The sequence below is a fragment of the Cololabis saira genome, chromosome 2, assembly GCF_033807715.1.
Source record: "Cololabis saira isolate AMF1-May2022 chromosome 2, fColSai1.1, whole genome shotgun sequence".
Classification (NCBI taxonomy): domain Eukaryota; kingdom Metazoa; phylum Chordata; class Actinopteri; order Beloniformes; family Belonidae; genus Cololabis; species Cololabis saira.
Genome location: NC_084588.1, coordinates 18,484,890 through 18,500,237, shown reverse-complemented (window position 1 = coordinate 18,500,237; position 15,348 = coordinate 18,484,890). Strand labels below are relative to the sequence as shown.

General features: G+C 43.2%; 1 protein-coding gene across 1 annotated transcript in view; it reads left to right on the top strand.

The window, feature by feature from the left end:
• Positions 1-14,041, top strand: part of myo9aa (myosin IXAa) — a 132,721-nt gene extending 118,680 nt beyond the window's left edge. The window contains exons 26-43 of the mRNA XM_061739399.1: positions 360-453; positions 659-874; positions 1,744-1,841; positions 1,950-2,080; positions 2,202-2,422; positions 4,197-4,313; positions 4,490-4,678; positions 4,905-4,955; positions 5,168-5,279; positions 8,531-8,592; positions 8,723-8,915; positions 9,007-9,135; positions 9,224-9,329; positions 9,431-9,562; positions 10,035-10,158; positions 10,967-11,172; positions 11,271-11,413; positions 11,964-14,041. Coding sequence (XP_061595383.1) covers positions 360-453; positions 659-874; positions 1,744-1,841; positions 1,950-2,080; positions 2,202-2,422; positions 4,197-4,313; positions 4,490-4,678; positions 4,905-4,955; positions 5,168-5,279; positions 8,531-8,592; positions 8,723-8,915; positions 9,007-9,135; positions 9,224-9,329; positions 9,431-9,562; positions 10,035-10,158; positions 10,967-11,172; positions 11,271-11,413; positions 11,964-12,454 — 2,815 coding nt within the window. The 3' untranslated portion in view covers positions 12,455-14,041. The remainder of the gene's footprint in view (positions 1-359; positions 454-658; positions 875-1,743; positions 1,842-1,949; positions 2,081-2,201; positions 2,423-4,196; positions 4,314-4,489; positions 4,679-4,904; positions 4,956-5,167; positions 5,280-8,530; positions 8,593-8,722; positions 8,916-9,006; positions 9,136-9,223; positions 9,330-9,430; positions 9,563-10,034; positions 10,159-10,966; positions 11,173-11,270; positions 11,414-11,963) is intronic.
• Positions 14,042-15,348: the final 1,307 nt, after the last annotated feature.

The following is a 15,348-nucleotide window of genomic DNA, read 5'->3' as shown; positions in this document are numbered from 1 at the left end:
GGGAAAAGAAATCGTACCACGTTATCAGAAGCACAAATCATTAATACACAACGTCACCCCGGATAAATCTGTGTTCAGTTTGGTTGTGACACTTAGATGCTCAGTGTCACAATATCTCCCTCATCAATTATTTATCAAATTATTTATTGTAATAATAATGAATAATATTTGTGTTTCTTTCTTTGGCGTTGTCCAGCTGTAGTGGTGCAATGACAGATAATTTTGCTGCAGAGATGGCACTAGTTTTACCTGGACAGTGGAAGTACCATCAAACCATTTTTAAGTCTCCTCCTCGTGAAACTCTCCTCCTCGCATCTGGTCTTTGTACTGATATTTTCTTTCCTTTCTCTGTGCCTCAGTTTTGACGGTGACGCTAAAGAAACGCCTGCAGCTTCTCCCAGAGAAGGAGGTGCACCGACCTCGAAGTCCACTAAAGGAGCAAAATCCCGGGATGTAAGCACGCTCCACTTTGTTTTCTCAGCACCTTTATTCAGCATGTGTTTGCATATTCGTGAATGAATCTTGGCAGGATGTCCTAATCTTGCACTAAATGTAGGGCAGCTGACCAACATGAAGAACGAAATGCTGTGAAGATCTTCAACAGATCGTTACAAGCACTTTTTTAAAACATGCTGTTATCACCTCTGGTAAACTCCAGGTTGGCAGATTGGGCCAAAAAAAGAAAGCCAGAATGGCACGGACCCGCTCCGACTTCCTCACCCGCGCCCCTAGCCACTCGGTTGGGGGTGATTCAGACGAGGATGACTATGATGGCGACAGCCTCCTCAGCCCCCGTCATTACACTCTCCCCCTCTCCAAACAGAACTCCACGGAGGCAGGCTTAAGAGAGGCCTGTTTCAGTGACTCAGACATGGTAACAGGCCCATCCACGCCACCAGTGGCCCTCTTTACTTTGTAAAAGCGTGCCTTCTCTTTGACATTTCTAACCCACTCGGCAGAGAGAGCCTTGGTCTGCATCTCACCTCTGACTCAAACTGAGCTTCAACAGATTTCTCATTTCTAAAACAGTAGCGTGACTCTTCTTAGGAGTGGAAGACATTTCAAAGGCATTATTTTAACCTGCTGAAACAGTGTTGTGCACTTAAGAATAAAAAAAAACTACCCTTGCATTATTTGTACTAATAATGTTAGTTTGGGTCCTTGAAGACTTCAATTTAAGGATGTAACAGATTAAATACAAGAACTCTCCAGAAGTCAGTGCCAACAGTTTAAAGTTACATATCATCACGCAGGACATTATTTGAAATGTATTTTCCCCTGAAAACATTAAACCGTTAACATAGTTGCTTTTCTAACAATATTTTGCTTCTCTTTTATTAACAGCTTGGATTTTGTTTTTTTGTTTTTCATTTATCCTTGGTCATTTCCTGTTTAATCAGAACAATAGTGCATGTCACTTGGTTATACTTCCTCCTCTTGCACCTTCGTGCAAGTCGTTAGTGAAACTTTGAAAATACTTCAAAGGGGAGCTAATATATATATATTTTACTAATCAAAAAAACTTCCTGTCTTTTCTTCTGAAACTTGATTTATTGACATATTTCTTTGTTGTGTAACCGCTCTGTAATCTGGGTTCTTGCACTCGCAGTGACCAGAAGAGTGATAAGTGATGGGACGGTGCCATCTGCTGGCTCAAATATGTCCTCAGATCAAAGCGTCTGAAGTGTTAGTTTTCCATTTGCCCTGCATTTTAAAGAGTTATTTGACTTTCCCTCGTTTCAGCCTGCGAGCTCTGAGCAGCAAAAGAAGTTGCACAAAGCCATGTCTTCAGGAGATCTGGGCAAAGTGGACTCGCTGCGCAAGAATTCCCAAGATGGAAGGTTTGTTACAGAGCTGGAATAGTTTTACCGAGACTCTTTCCTTCACGTCTTGTCCCTGTGTAAAAACACTTTCTTCACAAATGTTTTGCTTTAAATGTCGCCGACCAGGGTCCGTGGCAAGATGCGTTTCTGGGGCAAAACCAAGTACGGGGAGAAGAAGACGTCCCGAGAAAAGCTGATCTGTGGGGGTGACTCCCTGGACGGGGACTATGGAGACACCGGGCCGTTGCTGGGAGACGGTGAGAGATCAATGTGAAATGCTCTTGTGGATGTGTTTACTTTTCAGCTGCTGAAATGGTTTAAAAGTTTACATCTGCCTTCCGAACGTCTCATCCACGGGGATCATCTTTCACCCCGCAGGTCAGGAAAACATGTCGCCACCGTGCAGCCCAGAGCCGACGCTGGACAGAGGCTTCAGAGACCTGAAGGAGAACAAGGACCCGTCTCCAAAGGTGAAGCGGCGGCGGAGTGTGAAGATCAGCAACGTGGCCCTGGAACCTGCTCAGTGGCAGAACGACGCGCTGCAGATCCTCACCTGCACCAACGACTACAGGAGCATGAACGACTTCCTCATGAAGAAGGTACGACCCAAACCATCTCTCTTCTTCACCTGGTGCATTCAATCCCAGATTGAAAAAAGCTGGGATAAATATGAAAAAATGCATGTTAAAATAAAATGTAGACGTTTTATCTCTTTACAAACGGCATGAACCGAAGTTAACTGATGTTTTTTTTTTCTTTTGAATTTAATGTGATATTAATATTGGGACATTTTTACATTTAAGACTTTTGAACACCTTCAAAAACAGGTAATCATAGCATAAAACCAAAAACTTGAGACATTTGGGAGCAGTGTAGGGTAGGAAAGGACTGAAAGGAATGTGCATAAAATCATTAAACCAGTCAAGGAATCTGTAGCGGTTCAGTGTGTGAAGGGCAAGGGCACACGGCTGAGCTGGACGCTGCAATCTCCGATCCCCCAGGCCGCCCTGTCACTCATCCATAGCTGCAGGACAAGAGGTCACGCAGTAAAACCTTCGACGATCACTACAGTACCAAGCTACAGTCACAAACGCCAATTAAATCTTAACTGCGTGACAGAGAAGCGTTATGATAACCTTGTGCAGAGGTGGTGTTTGCATGTGATGTCTGGAAGGCATCTGAGAAGGACAGTCACCCCCTGAAGATGTTCGTAGACAAGACTGCACTGGTGTTCCAGATCTTTTTGTAAAGAATCTGTCCAGAGGAGCGTCCACACTGTTATCAGCAGCTAGACCGTGGGCCAGGTCCTGGGATGGTTTAGGGTTGTGTCAGTGTTCTTGGCAGAGGTCATTACAGCATCTCTTGCAGCAGAATGAATGCAGGAAAGTGGATTGGGATTTAAGAGCAACATATGGTGCCTTCAAAATGACGTCTTCTCCTGGGACATCCGTGCCTTTCTCCACAAGACGATAACAAACCACACGGTCCACAGATTAGAATAAGAGGGTGCCGGTCCTGCCTGCAGCGCTGACCTGCAGTCCTGAGCATGTGTGAAGAAGTTTGAAATGGAAAGTTCAATAATGAATATGCACAATTGCACACTTCGCACTGTTTGTTGGAAGAGTGAGAATAGTAGCAATGCTTCATTGCCTGATATCCCCAGGGTCAGAATTAAAATATGTGAACAAGTGATACAAAGCTGCCAATTAAAAATCAATAAATAATCTTGAGTCAGTGATTCTCAACTGTTGGGTCAGGACCCAGAAGTGGGTCACAGACCCCGGGCCCTGTGCCTCAGATGATGGTAAAATTCTCAGGTAAACCTACATAAGTGTCAGCCTTTTTGGATATTCCCTTTTTTATGTATTTGCAGGAAAAAAACACCAGAGTCTCTTAAAAGTGGCTGTTGAGATATTTTGATGGTCACATCAGCTTTCTGTTTGAAGCTTTATTAATGACTGAATAACTTCACTCCTACTGTAGTCGTGCATTTAATTAGTGGATGCTCAGCTAAAGCCATATATTCTGGGAAATATTTTTCATTTGCACTTTTTAATTTCACGTTTGTACGTGAAAACACTGTTATTTCTCTACAATCTGAGGCTTAAGCTACACTACCTTTTCAATGAATTTGAGGACTAGAAAAATTGTCTTTGATTTGGGTCCCGGCTTGTAATGAAGAAGGAATGAAGCCGGACCAGTTGAGAACCACAGCTCCACACTGCAAAAAAATAAGGGCCAAAGTAAATTGATGAAGCACATCATCCTGTGGTTTTATTAATTGGAGTTGTACAAATAAAATGTATCAGTTTCCAGGTGAACTTTAGCATCTAATAATGTCCCTTTTTTAATGTGATTGTTGCATCATATTAGATCGGCGACTTGGACACAGAGGACAGTAAGAAGGACACCATGGTGGACGTTGTGTTTAAAAAAGCTCTTAAAGAGTTCCGTCTCAACATCTTCAACTCCTACTCCACGGCGCTCGCGGTAAGTCCTGCTCACGCCCTACATGGCCATTCATACCTGAAAAACATTGGAGGGTTATTAGGAATTATTGGACACTCCAAATTTGAGTCAATTGACCGGAGCTTGTGGTGCATAAAGAAGTAGTTTGAGTGTCCCTCTATGGCCTCTCCCTGTGACCCTGTTGTCTTTCCCTCCAGATGGATGATGGGAAGAGTATCCGCTACAAAGACCTTTACGCTCTGTTTGAGCACATCTTGGAGAAGACCATGCGACAGGAGCAGCGGGACTGGAGGGAGTCTCCTGTGAGAGTGTGGGTCAACACATTTAAAGTCTTCCTGGATGAGTTCATGACCGAGTACAAACCTATGGACAGTACGCTCAGCAAGGTAAACGTCGGGTTTCAAAGCTGTAAACAGATGTTTGAACTACGTTTTGTGTTAACGTTGAATAAAATGAGCACTTATTCATGTGGCTTTCATCACATGCTGGACTTGCATCAGATTTTGTGAATCTTAGACATTGTGTTGATGTATATAAAGATCCTGTGAGGAAAAGGAAAATACATATTATTCTGATTTGTCCCTTTTTCTTTTTCTTTTAATCTTACTTCAGCCGCTCCCGAAACCTGAACGTAAAAAGCGAAGGAAAAAGGACACCGACATCGTAGGTTCCTTCATTGTCATCAGTACTGAGCACATGATGCTGAAAAGAACAGATACAATACTTTGCTTTATTATCCTGTCTTCTCTGGCATTTTGGAGAAGAGAGAAGTTTAAAAAAAGACGTGTACAGGCTGAGAAAAGAAAGAAAAACATACAGTTGGTGTGAGTGTGAAGGGAAGTGCGTGTCACCTCATGCTGTGCTTCTCTCCACAGGTGGAGGAGCATAATGGACACATCTTCAAGTCCACCCAGTACAGCATCCCCACATACTGTGAATACTGCTCTTCTCTCATCTGGATGATGGATCGAGCCTGTGTGTGCAAATGTAAGCTCAAGAAATGCGCAAGAAAAAAACTATCCCTATATGTATATCCTGTTTTGGATAATCTTAGATGAAAAATTAATCAGGACAAAAAAGAATCACATGAGAAGTCAATTTAAGTTATTTAGTAACAAAAGACATGGCTGGTTATACTTCTGTTCAAGATTGGGACTTAGGTTGAAGGTCTGAAATTTAAAGGAAAGATATTAAGCTCATGTTTTTAAAGGTTGACACAAAATATTAAGGTCTTCATGAAACGTCTTGTTTCGGTTAAAATACCACTTAATTACAGTACAACAGTACAGAACAGTACAGTACTCTTTCAACTGTTTTTCGCTGCTCTGTTCATAACGTCTGGTTTTTATCTTCATCATTCTCCGCCTTTTTTAGTTCAGAAGTACATTTAAATGTGGAAATTGTATTATTCCAGTCCAATGTGGGTCTGTGATGTCACAGTTGTCTGTAAATCTGACCGACTTACACAATGACTTATTTTTAAATTAGGTCGCCCCAAAAAAAGGGACATGGTTTTGTTACTTGAGATTTTGAGGCGGTACTCACAACAAACACACACAAAACTATCAAGCAGTGGCGGCTGGTCAGTAGAGGGCGCTAGAGCACCGCCCCCATCAAATCAAGAGATATAAAATAAAAAACATGTAAGATGCAAATCATTATTAAAAGAAGGTGTTATTTCGGTGTTAAGGTGTTATTAAATGTTTAGATATTTATTTGGTTCCAAAATGTTTTTATTTTTTAATTTTATTTACTTCTGGAAGTAAGGGGCGCCGGTCAAACAGAATCCAGTGTAAGCTCTCGAACATTTGATAAGCAGGTGACCTGAAGATCTCTTTTAATTGGTTTAAATTAGATTCGTAAAGGGACGTGTGCGTCCCAGAAACTCAGTTATCAGCAACGAATCAGCGATCAGTATCGTGACGTACTCGTATGTTGTTTTTTTTTTATTTAATGTGATTGGACAATTCATTCCCCGTCTTTTTTAGAAAATCATACTGAACTACACAAACCAGATTTTTGTGTTTGTTTTGAAATAGGTTAAATAACACTTGCTTTTGAAATATTTGTTGATCAAATATCAAATAATATAAATTTCAGACAGTACAATGGAAATTTTAATGCTTTTCTTCTCTCTAATGTGTAAAAATAAACTGAACCCAAACCAGGAAAAAAATATATATAAAAAACAGTGGACTTGATGAAATGTTAAACCCCTACTTTATGTTCAGTTTTCTTTTTCCCATGCAGCATAACTGAACTGCATCACTATAACTTACCCCCCCCCAAAAAAAGATTTTTGCACCAGCCGCCACTTCTATCAAGCCCAGAAAAAAAGGATTTTCCTAATATATGTCCCCTTTAGCAAACATTTCATGTTGTAATGTCATGATCAGCTTGGAAAAAGAGGAAAACCCTGTGATGAGAACATTGTGATTCCTGAGCAAAACCGCTGAACTCCATGCTGCTCCTGATGTGTTCATTGGTGTGTGACATGGTGTTCAGACACAAATTGTATTTTTTGACAATTTGCAACTCAGTGGGAGAAAGAAAATGTGACCACTCAATCAGACCTTTAAATACAATTCAAATAACGCCCCCCACCATTCACACTGATTTGCACTAAACTGGATCATTCATACCTTCTCCTTCATCATCACCATCATCATCATGCTGCTGGCTCCTGAATTGTCCCTGTTTCTCCTTTCTCGTATCCAAACTGTTCACAAGAGCAGCAGGACTTGCTGACAAAGCTGTTGGCTCACATCCTGGAGCTGCACCTCTGAACATGTCCGCTTCTTTTGCCCGATGCCACTTCGGCTATACTGAGTACATTAATCACTTCCAATTTACTTCTGTAGATGCTTCCTTTTGCGGAGCATTTACATTTTTTTTATAGTAGATGACTGCATCCCGTACAGTACCACTAATGTGTCGTAAAACTGACCTATCAGTAAGTCCCGCCCCTCCTTAGTTACTGTTGCTAACGGAGTCAATCTACCGGCACTGCTTACAGTTTTATAGTAACTGTATGGAAACCTTGTCCCAAGATGTTTCTAACAAATATTAGACAAAAAAGGGCCACCTTTTGTTGCGGAGCATTCAAATGAGACTTGTCATAGAGGGGTATGTACAACATCTAACAATAGTTCCAGTTGGTACTAAGGTTAAACTGGAGGCCAGGGTTTTGGAGATCACAGTGGAAGGAGGAGAAGCCTCAGTTCATGGTCCTGATGATGGCGTAAGATGAATGAAACCGTCTTTCAGTGTTTGTACTAAGGAGCTGAAAGCTTCCCATGTCCCAGCTCTGGTCCCTGCGTAACCGACGCTCAACATCCATTGGCTCATTTGCATTCAAGGGGAGGAGCTTACCTACAGAGCAGCAACCCATCAGCAGTTCCGCGTTGATGTTGTCGTTCCAGTTTCCTGCCGTCTCTCCTTCCAAATATGCCGTCTTCCTGAATGCGTGCTCTGATGGATTGTGTTGCTTGTATGCGTCAGTGATAAGTCGTTATTTACATTATATAATCTGGTGATTACACAATTAACACCCTGCTTTGTTTTAGAGTCGCAACATTTTGAAGGATTGCTGTTTCTCTACCCGACTTCAAGCCACGAGCACCGCTGCGTTAAATTAGCAGCTTCTCTTCTGTCTGTGACTGAAAAGAGCACTGCAAAGATGAAGGAGAGGAATAAAAAGTTTTATCTACTAAGAATGCTGCGTTTAAATGCACGTGTGAATGAGGCTTGTTGTGTAAAAGCGCTTGACGTTTTCAACACGATTGGAAAAGCTCCAGGTAAATGATGTCCCTTTACCGCCTACGGTGGAAAAACCTCTTTTTCTTGCCACCTCTTTGTGATCACTAGCACACAGGAACAGTGAGATTCACGTGAGCTTGCGCGCACCATTTCTGTGGCTGACCCGTGTTTGGCCCGGCCTCAGGGATCCGGGCCCGCCCCCTCTCCCTACTCAGCCCTAATCAGATTGTTTTCAACTGGACTCATGGGGTCTGCGGCTCCTTCCTTCCAGCGACTTCTCCGCACAGTTTGTTCTTTATTCACTCAGGATGTTTTGCTCTCGCCGGCCAACGCAACTTTGGTCCCTCAGACCATAACAGTCTATTTTTTTTTTGTTTTGTTTTGCTTTTGTCCCAAATTGTTGTGAATAATGAAGAGGCACTGCCTTTCTGTGGATAATGGAAATCACCTTCTTGATCTCTCTGGCTGTGTTCATCCAGTGTGCCGGTACGCCTGCCACAGGAAGTGCTGCCAGAAGACGACCACCAGATGCAGTAAGATGGTGAGTGATACCTGCACCAGGAATCCTTCTTAAAAGACAAACAATCATCAGCCTGAGATCGTGTTCTGCATTTCTAAAGCGCACGTGTATTTAAATATTGTATTACGGATGTGTTTTTGTTTATGAGCAGTTCGATCCGGAGCTTTCCTCGAGGCAGTTTGGAGTGGACGTTTCTCGCCTGACTAACGAGGAGAGGACGGTTCCCCTGGTGGTGGAGAAGCTCATCAACTACATCGAGATGCACGGCCTCTACACCGAAGGAATTTACAGAAAGTCTGGCTCCACTAACAAAATTAAGGAGCTGAAGCTGGGGCTGGACACAGGTACGTTTGGCTGGTGGGTTTTTAGGGGGGGGGGGGATTACATGTGGCTGCTCAGTGGTGTGACGTCTCTCTGCGCTCTCCGCGACCACAGATGTGGACAGCATGAATCTGGACGACTACAACATCCACGTCATCGCGAGCGTCTTCAAGCAGTGGCTGAGAGACCTGCCGAACCCGCTGCTGACGTTTGAGCTGTATGAGGAGTTCATACGTGCCATGGGTAAGTCGTCAGCACCAACATCTCTGCACACGCTAACGCTTCAGGTGCAGCATGATAAGGCGATGCTCTTGTGTGAATACCTCCTCAGCTCTGCAGGATAAGAAGGAGATGATCAGGGGGGTGTATTCAGTTATCGACCAGCTCAGCAGAACTCACCTGAACACTCTGGAGCGCCTCATATTTCATCTCGTCAGGTAGAGAATAGAGTTTGCATTTGTTGTTGTTTCAGGAGAAATGTTAAAACTATTACGTTTACCCCCCGATAGACTAGTCTAACGACGAACTGTGCTTTTAGGATTGCCTTGCAAGAGGACACCAACCGTATGTCAGCTAATGCCTTGGCCATCGTGTTTGCCCCCTGTATCCTCCGCTGCCCCGACACCATCGACCCGCTGCAGAGCGTCCAGGACATCAGCAAGACCACCGCGTAAGAACAAACCTGCTTTGTTTTTACCTAAAACAATGGAAAATGTTTGTGTGTGTGCTGTTGGGGGTCATTTCTGTGGCACGACTAAGAAGAAATGAAATGAAGCTATTTCACGTGAGAACAATAACTGCCTTTTTCTTAATTCAGTTTAGCAGATTTGTCGAGCAGGGCGACAGTTTGGCAGCTTTGAGCAGAGCGTGCAGACCGGCCACAGCAGCCTTCTCAAGCTCAACGATAACATGATATTAATTTAGAATCAAATATACTGTTTAATTTACTGTTTACTGTGTTGCAGCTTTACTAAACCAGTGGTGGGTGCAGTGATGCCATGAGCACATGAGTTTATTTTGGACATAAGCAACCAGGCTGCTAGGCTCGTGTTGGGTTGTGATTTTTGGTGACTCAATATGAGCTTTCATGAATGTCCTGTCGTGATTTTGAAGAGTTTTTTTTGTCTGTTATGTGCCTGCAGGTGTGTAGAGCTTATCATCTGTGAACAGATGAATAAATACAAAGTGCGACTAAAGGACATCAGCACTCTGGAGTTTGCTGAGAATAAGGCCAAATGCAAACTGACCCTCATTCGACGGTCGATGGTAAGATCAAACACTTCTACCCAACTCAATCCTCCTCGGTTATGATTTCCTCCTTTACTAGCAACTTCTTCTCCCCTTCTCAGTCTCCTCCTTTCCGTGTATTGTCCTTTACCGCATGGCTCACGCTGCAGATCGTCGTCGTCGGGATCAGCGCTCGCTCTCTGACCCGCAGACGTTCATTTCTGTCTCCTCCATTCACAAAGTCATGGCATCACTTTTAGTTTGCTTGACTATATTCTGCAACCGTCTCTTGTAGATGAAATTAAGGACATTATGCAATTATGTAGTCACCTCTGATTAGATTTACTGAATGCTATGTGGAGCATGGAACATACAAAGCAAATAACAAAGAGCTCAGATCAGTTTCTTGCTCTCATAAGACATCTAAAAGGAGAAGTGGGACAGGATTTCATTTCTGTCTCTACTTTTCTCTGGAAAACTGAGAACAGAAACCACTACATTCTTCCTTTTAATTCGTATCAATCTTTCATAATGCTTTCTCCCACAAATGGGAATATTTACAATATCAGCTCAGTTGTGTAAAGAGATTAAGGCAGCAGTTTATTACCTGTTGTTTCACATTTTAGATCTTGCTTTTCTGATTTTTTTTCTCTTGTCACTTTGTCTCAAAGCAACTAAAAGCAGCTACAAAGGTAAAGTCGGTGCGTCATTGTGCTGTATCGATCATGTTTGATCAGTGGTGCTGTCATGTGCTTCAGTCTCTGCGTGTTGGACTGCTGTTTCGTGCTTATTTTAGGTGTAGATCAGTTGCTGTTTTATTAAGAGAACAATACTCTTTGCTCCTCAGGGAAAAGGCCAAGTACAGCGATTAAGCTACCACACACCTTCGCCGCCGGTCAGTCCTCGACTGACATCTGTGGCTGACGCTGGGAAAGAAGAGAGCAGCGGCGAGGAAGGGGCCGAGTCCTGCGACATGTCTGAGCACCAGCAGGCCGCCATGCAGCAGGAGGAGAGAGTCCTGACGGAGCAGATTGAACACTTACAAAAAGAAAAGTACGTAAACTGTTGCATTGCCTGTTAAGTATCGGATAGAGAGGGCTTTGTGTTTCCTCAGCGGGCTTGCTGATGCGGTTAATGTTTTCCTTTGACAGAGAGGAGCTGACTTTCGAGATGCTGACGCTGGAGCCGCGAGCTTCAGATGACGAAACGCTGGAGTCCGAGGCTTCTATCGGTACAGCGGACAGCTCTGAAAACCTCAACATGGACTCTGAGGAAACCATCTCCGACTTCTCTGGTATGTCATCAAAAATAGTTTTTTTTTTTTTTTTTTTTTTTTTTTTTTAATTGATCTTTTTAGAAAAAAAACAACATACAATGACAACATGGACACAAATAATCAAAAATACAAATTATGCATTATACATTGTCCCTTTTTTTTTTTTTTTAATAAACACACAGAACTAAGAACAGAGTCTCTGTAGAGTTAAATAAAAAATAAACAGATGAGCAACAAATGAACAATGGAGGAGAGTAATGGATGAGCAAATGCGGCATACAAAAACAAATGCAGTGATAAATGCAAATGCCCATCACTAATATCCCATTAAATGGAAATAATAAAAAAAAGCATAAAATGCAGCATAAATAACAATAATCAAAACAAATAAATAAATGAAAGAAATGAAAAGAAAATTAAGGTGAGGGGGAGGGATCAGTCGGTGGGTAGAGTCTTCAATGAGTTAAAATAATCTACGAAAGATTGCCATTTGTCATCAAAAATAGTTTGCTGTAATCATGGTGACCAGAAAAGATGAAAAGTGACACGCTGGTGTTTCTCGTTTCAGACAGAGGTCTAGTGCTGACTTCCCCGTGGCCGCGCAGATCGGACGGAAAAGGCCCCGGACAGCGCTCTCACCGCAGGCAGCCCGACTCTCTGGACTCCGTAGACTCTTGTTCCACCGCCTCCTCCTTCTCCTCCGCCTCACACTTCAACCCCTCCTCTGCCGCCACCACCCGGCGGTTTCGTTTCCACTCCAAGTCTCCCGCCCCGGGCTCCGGTCCGGCCCCGTCTCAGTCCCAGGCTCAGAACGCGTCCCAGACCTCCCGATCCGACAGCCTGGACGGCGGCCCTGCGGGAGAGCAGGAGGCCACGTGTGACGAGAGGCCCCAGTTCTCCAGCCGTGGCACCTACAACCCCGAGAAGGGCAAGCAGAAGCTGAAAGGGTCCAGGTATTCGACGCAGAAGCACTCGAGACCGGGCGGCAGCCACGGCAGGGACCCTCCAGACATACCGCAGCCCCTGGTGCTGTACGGCAGTAATGAGTTCATGGTATGAAGGACACTGGGACACCAAAGCACTCCCTGTCCAGCTCCCAGGCCAAGCATATACATTCTCGGCGAGCGGTGACGTAAAGGCAACTGATCTCCAATCCTCAAAGCACTCCTGCTTTGCCTTTTTTTTTTTTGGTCTTTTTGTTGAGGCCTGTGTTGTGGGAGAGAAAACGTGCCCCTAAGTGCTGCGTCCCCCGACAGAGGGACAGGAATCAGTGGTAGAGCCCCCCCCCCGACCCCCCCAGTTGTGGACATAACTGCTACCATGCTCTCACAGTGCCTTGGCAGCTCTTCCCTCAGCACCAAGAGGACACACACAGCGCAGGAGGACGGAGAAAAGGGAATGTTGGGATATGCCGAAGACCACTCAGCATCAGGGAATGTTACAGAGCCGGAAAGCTAAAGCAGTGAACTGCGGTGAACGGGAGAGAAAACCAGGCACCACAGGGCTCACGGAGAATCCAGTGGACTTAAAGCTCAGATTTATTAGCTGCTTTATAAGTTTACAGTTCATAACAATCAGTGTAAGCAGTGGATGCTCTGTTATTACGAAATATTTTTCCCTTATTTAATAAATTTTAATGTCACAGAAATTCTTTATAGCATATAATATACAAGTATAAATACTGTACAAAGACGGAACACCAGCCTCTTGCTGGGTAGTTGAAGTCAAATATTTATCTTTTTTTTTTTTTTTTTTTTTCTTGGGAGCATCTGGACGCAGATGTTCAGAGACTCGGGCAGTGGATTTGTGTGTGTGCATGTGCCGAGAGCCCATGCGTGCTTGTATGTATGTGTGTGAAAGAGAAAACCACTTCATTTGTTCAAGTTTGTGCTGCTTTTTTTTTTTTCTTTTTTTTTTCTTTTTTTCCCCCTCACAAGGGAGATACCACCGTCAAAGGGACCAAGTCAGCTGGTGAGTGTTCCAGCCAAGGGGATCCCAGCTCTCTAAGAATGTCAGAACGTGTAACAGGTTCCTGCATTCACTGCTCGACAGCCATACAACACTACATTTCACTGTGATGTATGGTACAGTGCATACGTACAGCGTAGCGGAAAAATGCCATTCTGTTCTTGAAATCTGTTGTTGCCCACCCGCTCCCAAAGCCACCCCTCCTCCCCCGAAATGTTTGCTCAATACAGACCAAGCAAGACTATAAAAAAAACATCTTGTCTTCTGTCGTTATTCACGAGTCTACAGTTAGGATTTTACTTTAGGTGTTGTGAAAGTAGATACGCTGGGACAAATGTATAGGTGATCACCAAAATGATCACTGAAATAACTTAAAACTGACAAAAGTAATAATGATGCACTGAAAATCAGATGCTGCTTTTGAATTGTGGCTCAACTGTATCATTTAAAGAAACAAACTAATAATGAAAATGGCCTGGGAAAATTAGTTGGTGCTGCTTGAAAAGATGTAAAATAATTTGATAATGAGTGTGTCCTGTAACTAACATCACAAGTGTCTTCAATCTTCAGTCAATCTTGACTGTTTAAAGGAGAAAAGAAATGTCATCAGTCTGCTGTTTGGTGTCATGGTGTTTACCACACTGCACATGGGCCAGGGAAAGAAAAGCAGAGAGTTGTCTGAGGAGAAAAGAGAGACATTTATAACCAAACATGTTACAGGTAAAGGCTAGAAGAGCAACTCCCAGCAGCCTGATGTTCCTGTGGCTGCAGATGCTAATTTAATTCAGAAGTTCAGGCCTTACGGGACAGAACAGGAAAACGGGTGACTAATTGAAGAGACTGATGCTGCATCAGTGTCGGATCACACCAGCTGTCACTGTGTGAACCGGAGTGGACGAATGAAGAGGACTTAACAGTGTTTCTGGTTAGTTACTGCCATCTGTGATCTACCATGAGTCGTGTATCATTACATAGTTTGTATGAGACAAACAGAGTAGAAATAATGTTACTTCTCTTACATTCATAGCCACTATTCAATTCACATGGACTTTGGTGCTGTTAGCTGGAACATTACTGAGGGTCATTTTAGCAAACTGTTTTGTACCTGACTGTTGTGACTCTTTACTGCTTGTAATGCTTTTTCACTGCAGAAGTGCATTTACCAGCATGCTATAATTCAGCGGTCATTTATTTGTCACATAAGAGGTCACCAGTAAAACAATATAAGAAAAAGGGTTTGAAGAAGCCCTTTTAATATACTGTAGATACATCCTGTATTTAATGTGGTGTCAGTTACTTCAGCTCATCAAGAGATACATTGCTATCGCTTGTTTCTTTTTATTGATTTTAAAATATGAACGAGAACCAATCTGACAAAAGAAGATAAACTCCTTCCCAAATCTAATGCTGCAAGAAAAAAAGAAAAGAAAACTGCTGTACATACTATGAGTTTGTAGACCATCACTGTCTTATAAAAGTTCGAAATTTGGTCAAAGAGTGCAGTGCTGTCCGTGTGTCCTATCATGTTTGAGGATTTTGTTGCAAATCATGGGTTTTTTCCCACAGTAGAAATCTGTGTGATCCACGTGGAGGCCGTGGGGACCTGTGGAGCAGACTATCTTAATAACATACATTTATTTGTGAGAAAGAAGAAAACTTGGCATGCTTTTTAAGCATGTGGAAGGAAAACTAGTGAGGTAAATGATTAAATAAAATGAAGGTGACATTGGAAATAATGTTTAAACCTTGGTTTTAAAAACATGCTGCTTCTTTTCATGATACTTTTACCACTTTGATGGATGTGCCAGTTAACTAACTATATCCTTTTTCTCTGTCGCCATCCATCCATCCATTCATCCACCCATTTTCACCCGGTTGATCCGTTCCCGGGTCGCGGGGGCAGCAGTCTCAGCAGAGATGCCCAGACTTCCTTCACCCCAGACACTTCCTCCAGCTCTTCTGAGGGGAGTCCGTGGCGTTCCCAG